The sequence below is a fragment of the Sinocyclocheilus anshuiensis genome, unplaced genomic scaffold (genome assembly GCF_001515605.1).
Source record: "Sinocyclocheilus anshuiensis isolate Anshui unplaced genomic scaffold, SAMN03320099.WGS_v1.1 scaffold121, whole genome shotgun sequence".
Lineage (NCBI taxonomy): Eukaryota > Metazoa > Chordata > Actinopteri > Cypriniformes > Cyprinidae > Sinocyclocheilus > Sinocyclocheilus anshuiensis.
In genome coordinates, this window is record NW_015539856.1 from 934,846 (window position 1) to 945,500 (window position 10,655).

At 35.9% G+C, this 10,655-nt stretch overlaps 1 protein-coding gene across 2 annotated transcripts in view; it reads right to left on the reverse strand.

Annotated features, from left to right (window-relative positions):
* Positions 1-10,655, reverse strand: part of LOC107684828 (gamma-aminobutyric acid receptor subunit beta-2-like) — a 49,302-nt gene that overhangs the window by 3,392 nt on the left and 35,255 nt on the right. For both annotated transcript variants that reach the window (XM_016481193.1, XM_016481194.1), the window contains exons 6-8: positions 7,384-7,521; positions 4,808-4,960; positions 39-283 (exon numbers count right to left, since the gene is read on the reverse strand). In XM_016481193.1, the coding sequence (XP_016336679.1) occupies positions 39-283; positions 4,808-4,960; positions 7,384-7,521 (536 nt within the window). The remainder of the gene's footprint in view (positions 1-38; positions 284-4,807; positions 4,961-7,383; positions 7,522-10,655) is intronic.

Below are 10,655 nucleotides of genomic sequence, written 5' to 3' on the forward strand. Positions count from 1 at the left end.
TGTGTGTGTGTGTGTGTGCGTGGAAAGCTCGGCAGTACCTTGTTGGGGTCGGGCCTGAGTTTCTCATTGTTGGCCGTGGCAGCTTTTTCCGCCGCTTTCTTCTGCCGCTGAGGGCCTCTCCCGAAGAAGATGTAATTGACGAAGGCGTACTCCAGCAGCGCCAGGAACACAAAGACAAAGCAGCCCATCAGGTACATGTCTATGGCTTTCACATAGGGAATCTTGGGAAGGGTCTCTCGTAAGTGAGTATTAATGGTGGTCATGGTCAGCACGGTGGTGATACCTGGAGTTCAGAGAAAGCGTTAAGGCATAATTAAGTACAGCTCAAGTCAGTTGCAGCTTTATATAACAAGAGAAGTGAGACGTAATTATCCAGCAAGCACTGAGTAGGAGCTGCCAACGGAGCAATTACAGAGGTTATTCATGTGTCATCTTCCAACTTGAAACCATTATGAAAACTTTGACAACAATCGACTTGAATACAATGCGCTAATGCAAATGCAAATCGAAGAGGTTTGCCGCGAGCTACGGCACTTCCAGAGAGAAGCATTGAGATATACCTAGAGATGTGCTTTTCGATTTAAACGAAGCACCATTTCGGGTAGCACTCATGAACACTGTGGGATGAGTTGCATGATGAAAATTAATGCTTGGGTTTAGGGGTCTGTTCGCTCTCATGCAACTCGCCTCACAAAGTTCTCGTGGCATCAGTGGCACCTCAAAATTTGCAGCTTGTTGATGCTATTATTAAGCAATCCGACTGAAGATATTTCGCAAAACAAGCACAAAAAAAACCCCATGGACTTACAGCGAAGGAGGGGCCTCTTATGCTCGCCAAGGCTGCATTTATTTGATCAAAAAAAGCAGTAAAAACAGAAATATTGTGAAATATTATTACAATTTAAAATATCTGTTTTCTATGTGAATATATAGTAAAATGTAATTTATGTCTGTGATCAAAGCATTGATCATTACTCCAGTCATCAGTGTCACATGATCTTCAGAAAAATCATTCTAATATGCTGATTTATCATCAATGTTGAAAACACTTGTGCTTCTTAATACTTTTGTGGAAACAAAGTGATACATTTTTCAAGATTCTTTGAATAGTTCAAAAGAAAATCATTTATTTTAAATAGAATTTGTAACATTATAAATGTCTTTACTGTCCCTTTTGATCAACTTTATGCATCCTTGTTAAATCAAAGTAGTCAAATGTATTATAAAAATAATCTTTTGAATGGTGCATGTAAATTATAAAGAGTCAAATCTAGTTTTTCGATGGATTATTGCCTCTAAGCTCACCTCTAACCCATCTGCCAAATCAAGGTGCATCAAATCATCTGCATTTCTCCCATTTTCCTAAATGTTTAATTTGTTCATCCTCATCATCTCCGTTTGGTCAAATTCACACATACATAGCAAACACATTCAGTGTAGAATAAAGCTATAAGCCCTATTTCACAGAATAAAACAGAGCAAATAAAGTGTAATGATATTAATAAAAACATTATTCTTCCGCCAAACAATGTAGTTCCTCAGAATCGGTTGTGGTTCCAACAAAGTGGTTCTGAGCAACACACAAAGTAAACAAAGGTGTATGTTTGTAGAGTAATTTACAACAGCTTTGAACTTGGCTCAGCCAATCAGAATCAAGGACCAGAACTCTCCGTTTTATAAAGCTCAAGCAATTCATTCTGAAGTCACGTAGAGAAACCGAGAAGTCAAGTCTGTAACACAGCCGCTGTATTTCTGTTTAAACAATACAGCAAGGTTGAGACATGTGTTTCCTTGTCACATGCCCCTCACTGCAGACAGATTCATTCTGACAAGTTCACCCAAACACAAAAGGCCCGGCTCCCTATCATCAGTGATCTATTCTCCGCCGTCTCCCTCCGAAGTATCAGCGTCACAAGAAGCCATTTTGTCATAATGGCAGGAACATGGCCCTAGACATAAAACATGTCAGTAAAGAGCGACCAGAGGAAAGTTTGTCAGCTTAATCAGCAGTAATACATCAACGCAGATCAGCAGAGGCTACAGAGTACTCCTAATAGAGTTTGGAGCTGAGCACTGGCAGCGCTGTATTTTCACTGGAGTGAGGCAGATTTAAGACCCACTTGAGTCCAAGCATCATACAATTTCATCTGCAATTTGAGCCTCCTCTTTTGGAGCACAGGCAGGTACTGCCCAAAGGAAAGCACAACCACAATATCTAGTTCCTCCTACGCAGCAATGCGAAAAAACGAAGATTCATCTCATGATTGTCTCCTCCAGAGTTTCAGACGAGATGCTTTAAAAACGTTTTAAACTGTACTCTGATTTGAAAAAAATAAAAATACCCAAGTCTACCAAAGATCTCAAATATGAGTCATAATATGATAATACGAAAGATCAACCGCTGAACAATTCTCTTCTTGGGGAACAGATGTACTAAGATCACCTTGATTTTTGCCAAGACATGTTCCTGAATCAACCCCCAGAAGACCTCAGAGGATGCTGCTAACCCTCAAACAACATATAAAACTACTGAATTTTTTTTTTTTTCACAACGCTGAACTCATACGTCATTCCCCCGGAACTGCTTCCGTTTACGACTGTTGGTGCAAGCTACATTATAGTGATTATTACGTTTTGAATATGGATATTTTTCTTACAAAAACGCATCAATCGCTACAGGAGGCCTTTATTCACCCCCCCGGAGCCGTGTGAGACACTTTTTTTATGGATGGACGCTTTTTATTGAACTTCTTTTGGACTGATGTATGAAACACCCGCTGAGTGGCATTAAACAGCTTGAAAGATCAAAGACAATTTTTTATATAAGTCCGACTGGATTCGTCTGAAAGAAGAAAGTCATATACACCTAGGATGACTTGAGGGTGAGTAATTTATGGGCTAATTTTCATTTTTGGGTGAACTAACCCTTTAACAATCCACCAGGAAACAAATCTGTGCTAACGAAAAGTAAAACACATCGGTTGTGGACACTAAAAAGTGGAGAGACGTGCTTCAAATGGATGAGCACTGAGAATGCCTAATGCCTGAAGTGCACATCTTTGAAATAATTGGTGCTTATTTGTTTTAGATTAAAAATTCTGATTAAAAAGGTGAACAAACTTTACAGACATCTTCAACTATTTTGTTAGGGTTTTTAATGCAGATTGTTGTGCCATTATTTGCTATACTTTGTGCTGATGTTGAATGAATGACACATGGTTGCATGCTGTTCTGTTATTTACCTGCTCCTAAACAAAACATTGAACAAATTAACTGTTATTGGTCGCTTTACGTGTCATTCAGACTGCATCTGTCCTTGGCTGTAGAGCCCAAACCCTATGGCTTCAATTAAAAGTCTGGCTAAGCGAGACTATTGGACTTCCAACTTGGAAACTTGTCTTATCACATCTTATGAACATGATGACACCTGGGGGATGTAATCACGTTTCAGAAAAATTCAATGAATCAATGAGTTGAAGCTCCAGCATGATAAGATATAACCTGTTTATCAAGCATTTGTTGAGATTAAAAAATCTGTGGAAATTCTTCACCTGCTGAATGAATGCGTATCACCGTTTATTCTCTGCAATATTGTTGGCAGGAGACTCTGAACACCTGTAAAGCTAACCATAATGCCGATTTCTTGTCTCCTTGTATTTCGAGCGTCGAGCAAAGGAACACCTCTACGGTTGGAAATCTCAGATGTCGAGTAGGAATATCCCATATCTGCTTATAAATGAAAGCTAAGGTCAGAATTGTTAATAGAGTGCTGCAGGAATTAATACTAAAACTTAAAAAAAGTTAGTTTGCATCTTTAGACTTACATTGTCCCAATCTGTGTAATCTGGATTACGTAAAAATCCAAAAATTAAATACTTGTAATTAGATTATATTATGTTTTAAAATACTCATAATCAGATTGTGGAAACCCCGCTGTAATGTAATGTTTAATGCATTTCACAATATTGATAAAAAGGTATGAAATATATTTTCTCTTTCTTTGTTTTTTTCCCCTCACATTCAAGTCATGTGATAAACACGTTAGGTAAAAAGTAGTCTAAAAGTAATCAAAAAGTAGTCAGACCTAATATGTGTAATCCAGATTACGTTACTAACTACAATTTTCCTCATGTAATTTGTAATCCATAACGGATTACTTTGTAAGTAATCTACTCAGCACTGGTTAGTTTAATGTCTGAAAAAAGGTCTGTGATTTATTCTACACCATCAGCAATACAGCCTTGTGGTTTTTTAAGCTTTTACTTGTTTTGAGGTTGTCTGGGTCATTAAAAACCATCACACCGAACAGGACAATTTATCATCTCTCTAGTTCACATTCACAGCCTCGTTGTTTCAAACACAAGCTTTGAAATGCATAAAAGTATTCATTTGTGAAGATTATCTTGATGCACAAAATGTGTAAGAATCATAAACTTTGTTGGTCACAGAGCTTTTTTTCTGCAATAATCCAAAAGCCAACATGAAAATCCTATTGGGTTTTGTAGAGGGAACCAGGGTGATGTAAACTTCCAGGTTAACCTACAACATTATGCCATCACTGCAGCACAATATAGGAATGTTGTTCCAGGACCAACAAGGATGTTGATACAGAAACACATCTTGGCAAAATCACAGTCACTGATGTATTACTCAACTGCAATGAGAGGCAAACAGAAAAGAGCCTGTAAAACAAGTACCGGAAATCCAAAGAACCATCACAGCTGATCCCTGAGCATACAAAATAAAGACACAGCATAAAATGGTCACCATAAGCCCAACAAACACATCACTTGATCAGATGTCCCACCTAAAGCCACGCGGGCAGCAGAAGCATCGTAGTTGATCCAGAAGGATACCCAGGACAGGATGGTGATCAGGATTGAGGGCATGTAGGTCTGCAGGATGAAGTAACCGATGTTCCTCTTGAGTTTGAAACTCAGAGACAGACGAGGATAAGAACCTGGTCCAAAAAAGAAAAAGAAGGACGGTTTCATTCATGCTCTCTAGTAACATCTAGTAATAACCATTTTGGAATTGCTGTAGTCGTACCATACAAAGTTAGGGGTGGTGTGCAAAATTGTAAATGTTTGTAAAAGAAGCATTTTCTGCTCACCGGGGCTGCATTTATTTGATAAAAAATGCAGTAAAAAAAAAGGTCAAATATTATTGGAATTCAAAATAACCGTTTTCTATTTTAATATCTGTTCAAATGTAATTTATTTCTGTGATCAAAGCTGAATTTTCAGCAACATTACTCCAGTCTTCAGTGTCAAATGATCCTTCAGAAATCATTCTAATATGCTGATTTGCTGCTCGAGAAACATTTCTGATTATTGAAAACAGTCGTGTTGCTTCATATTTTTGTGATGCATGATTTTTCAGGTTTCTTTGATAAGTAGAAAATTTAAAAGAACAGCATTCATTTGAAATCTTTTGTGATGTAGTTAATGTCTTTACGGTCACTTTTTATCAATACAATGCATCCTTTAATCAATTTAATGCAATAATGCATCATTTCTTTAAAAAAAACTGGACTGACCATTATCAATAAACTGTTGTTTTTAGCATCAGTCTTTTTCTTGTATTGCAGAATGCTGATCATTTTAATTTGATCATTCAATGCATTGGTCCATATCTAGTAAACACACAGACCACCTCAAATATATATTTGGTGGCAGAACAGGTCACAATAATAAGCGGCGTGTCTGAGAGTGTGGGTAGAGTCAGACAGCCAGACTGTTCCTGTTATCTGTTCCTGAAAGGCAGACCAGTGATGATAATAAGACTGGAGAAAAACAAATTATATGCACTTACTCACATGCTTACTCATCGCATACATCGCTTCAAGGTTTAGCAAAAGGACACTGTAACTATATATGCATGCAATAAGGTCTGCACCACAACATTTCAGCTTGTGATGTTTTTGTGGATAAATTGTAGGGATCATACCAGGCCGGGGCGTATATCATCTTTCTGTGTGCTCACAGATGTGTGTATAACGGCTGTTGCACATGAAGCCTTTGAATGTAGTTTAACAAAAATCAGAGCTGGATAGTAACTGATTACATGTAATCTGGAATATGTCATCAGATTCCAAAAAATAAGTACTTATAATTAGATTATATTACATTGTAAAATAAGTTTTTTTATGGATTACATGATTACATATTATTCACTCAATTGCAATAAATTATTTATAATTTATTGATTTTCCCTAATTCTTCTTTTTCCGTCTTTTCTAAAATAGCCAACCGCTTATTCATACATTCAGAAAGTCTTCCAGTTTTGTGGACGTTCACACAAAGACCAGTCACTATAATTAAACAGAAAATATACAAGCCACACAGAATTTGACCACTGGATTTACAAAAAACATTTCCGTTTCAAGAAGTGTTTTCTCAGCATTACTGATGAACACATTAAATTATGGGTTATTTAACCATTTATTTCTATGACTTCGGAAGGCTTTTGTCTTCAAATTCATTAAAATGCACAAATTCACATTATTTCTTATTTACATGCAATGCAAGGATTCCCAAACTTTTTTTGTGTCATCTGAACCTCTTTCATCTAATATATTTACTTGAAGTACCCCTGAGATTTTAAGGTAATAATTTAATAATTAAGTAACACATTTGCATCTTCATGGTCCTCTGATGTTGGTTAATGGTCAGATGACATCAGGAAAACGAAATACTTCATCATTTTTAGTATGTTTTTTTTTTTTACTGTTATTTTAAAATTATTTATTTTAACTTTACATTTTTATGATTTAATTAATTATTAACCTTTCTCAGTCTAAACTCGTGAACCCCCTGCGGTTTCTAGTTTGGGACCTTACAGTAATGTAATGTTTAATGCACTTGTTATTAATGACAATGAACAGAATATATTTTCTTTCTCTTTGTATTTTTATTTTAATACAAGATTATCCTATTTAAATCAATGTGATAAATGAGTAATCAAAAAGTAGTCAGATTATATTACCTAAAATGTGTAATGGATTACGTTACTAACTACGATTTTTGTCATGTAATTTGGAATCCATAACAGATTATGTTAATGTAATCTACACAGCTCTGATAAAAATACCAAAGAATTCAGGGTGAGACCCATCCGTTTTATATTAGCTTTACTTTTGTTTGTAACAGAAGTCTTGAATAATCATATCTTTTGGTTTGTGTCCTTCAAGTTTAAAAAAAACCCTGAAATACCATTTTCATTTGTAAAATTATTTTCTCATTAGATAATATGTACCGTTATCATGAAAAAAACTCATACAGTGATATAACATTCTGGTCCTACCGCCCACCCCTAGATCAAACATTACTTCTGACTCATGGTCCCAACTGTGCAACACACACAAAGGAGAATAAACTCAACCTGTGGAGAAAACCACGTTCTTGGAGATGAGTTTGTAGTCCACGATGGAGAACTGAGGCAGCTCGATCCTCTCCACCCCCGTGACGGCTCCGTCTCCCCCTCGCCAGTAAAACTCGATATCATCTGTGGTGTAGCCATCTGGAGGATCCCAAGCACACGTGCGTTATGACAAATATGAGGACAACCGAGGAACAGCAACATAAAATGAGCTCTGCATAAAGACTGACTTTGTGTCTTACTTCCTTCTGCATCCAAGCTTTATGAGACTCTAAACAAAGAGAGAGTTGATCCTCAAAAATGTTGATCATCATCCTCAGGTTGTCCATTTAAATATAGCATATTAGTAAATATTATAAGAAATTTGTTTTACATTAATTAATGGGGTTAGATTTGTTTTCAACCCTGTTACCAATATCCGTAGCATGTCTAAATACAGTTTAAAACCTTTTAGAAATAAATAGACAAAACTTATACCATTAAAAATAAACAAAACAAACGATGCAAACATGGGTAACAGGGTTGTAAATATCACTCAAATTACATATTACATCTCTAAATTACATCACTCAATAGCTACTTGTTGTTGTTGTTTTTGTTATATTTCCCAAAATTTAAAGATAAATATTTATTCAATGTTTTTTTTTTTTTTTCCTACAATATTTTGGGTAACAGGGTTGAAGGTTAAGATTGACAAATGCAATCAACAATAAGAAAGGAATAAGGTTGTTTATGTGAAAATTTGGTTATGTTATCCAAATTATGTTACTTTGATCATGCAATAACCAGTGTTACTTTAGTATCACTGAAATACTATTATAGTTTTTATAAATATTGTGAATCTGTTTTTATTTTTATATTTTTTTGTTTTCGATTTTAGTTAAAGTTTTAGTAATTTTGTTGTGTGGTGTGTTGGGTGGGCGATATACTGGTAGACACGATTAACCGGTAGAAATTTTTCAACCGGTATTTTGGACTATCGTCTTTATCATGGTTGTGTACTCACGTCAAGTTGCGGACGGTGCACCATGGTCATGAAAATGTATCATTTGCACACATTTTAAAGCATTGTGGTTTGTCAGACTGTTTCCACAGGCCGCGCACATGAATCCGCTGCTCCTAGAGCGTCTGAATATTTTTGTTGCTGTATTGGCATTGAACGGTTAAATACACATACTTATATGTGTCTAAATGCCCGTCTTTGCAAGTATCCTCATAAACACAGTCATTCAGGTCTTAAGTGAAAGTAAACAGCTGAGAAAGAAAACACATGTGTAACAGTATTTTGGATCCAGATGTTCGGTTTTAAAGAGGAAGCAGCCTATTTTTCCTCCTGTCTGTCATTCATGTTAATCAAACAACAGTGAGAGAAAATCGCACCACTCGACTAAATCACTTTTGTAACTTTAATACGGAATTGTATTTACACAGTGAAAACTATGAAAACTACCTTTATTTTTAAGAGTGATACATGAGATATATCGTCATCGTGATATAAAATTACTCATATCGTGATACGTGACCCTGGAGCACAAAAGCAGTCTTAAGTCGCTGGGGTATATTTGTAGCAATAGCCAACAATACATTGTATGGGTCAAAATTATTGATTTTTCTTGTATGCCAAAAATCATTAGGATATTAAGTAAAGATCATGTTCCATGAAGATATTTTGTAAATTTCCTACTGTAAATATATCAAAACTTAATTTTTGATTAGTAATATGCATTGCTAAGAACTTAATTTGGACAACTTTAAAGATGATTTTCTCAATATTTAGATTTTTCTGCACCCTCAGATTCCAGATTTTCAAATAGTTGTATTGGTTGTAATTGACCCTTATGACTGGTTTTGAGGTCCAGGGTCACATATAAGATTTTGGAGATTTTAAGAACCCATTTTTTAACATATCCAACAAATATGTGTTTTAAATACTTTACATAAACCAGCGGGCTACCAAATTGCATTGTATTCATGGAAAGTGCAGTATAAATATTGTCAGTGACATTTAGATTTCAAAACAAGTGATCATTAAATGATGTAAGGGGACAGCTGGTTATGAAACAGACACACATCCACATCCGTGAAGGAATCTGTGTGTTTGCTTGTTCTCAGTCCTCGCTGAGGTTCCTTCTCCATCTGCGTGCAACTTATAATGAGAACCAGTGACCTATTTAGTGTTTTGAATAATTAACGATGAGCTTCTGATTTCTTCATATTCAAGGGAGTTATTTCTGCATGACTTGGCAACCAGGTACAGACTTAAAAAGGCCAGCAAAGCTGTAGGCCTCATAAAGCATTAATGCAGCGACAAAGATAACAAACACAGCTTTCTCCTTCGGTTTAATGGGCCAGAGAGCAACGTGATGTAAATACGACAAGAGCTTGAGCCATGTGACAGTCATAAGATGTGTTTGGTTTGGTTGCGTCGTGTTCACCTCGCTGTCTGAAAAGGCTTTTAAATGGCGAGAGACGAAAGCGAGAAAAGCATGAGAGAGCTGAGGACTCTAGAGAAAAATGCTGTTGGACTGGGAAGGACTGGTGTTTCACTTTCCATTAAATCTATTATCTCTGTGCCACCGCGTCTGATTCTGTCAATTGACTGGCTGATTACTGTCAACAGATCACATCACTTTACTGCTACGGCTCCATTATTCCCTCGGGCCTTGAGAGAAACCAGAGAAAAAGGAATCAGAGGTGAGGGACTCGAGCGCGGAGCTTCTGCTTTAAAATCTGCTTCTGAATCGCAGCCATTAAAAATATATCAAGTTGATCAGCGAAAAGGAGGCTTTAGCTTGTGTCTCATTAGCTCGTGTGAAACGCCACACAAAACACTTCTGCACAGATACGCAGATGAAAATTACGGGAAAACACGCAATTGTGAGCGTGAAAGGGTACAGACATGGGAAAGGAAACGTGAGTGTGGGAGAGAAAGCGAAAGAAAGTCAGGTTGCCAGGTGTACGCCAGTTGGATTCTATTTAAATTTGAATTTTTAAAAATACATTCCATTTTTCATCTGCAACATATGAGACACTTTTAGAAACACTTGTTGGTATTAATGATCAATGTTTGAAATTATACCTAAAGAAATTTTTATTAAATGTACATAAATTATTCATTTTTGTTTTATATATTTATATTACATAATTTATTTAAGAAATTACATTAATTGCATTGGCCATAGTTTATATATATATATATACAAACGCTATATGTTTAAGAAAAATATGTTATTTTTATATATTAAATATATTTATATATAATATAAAATATAAAA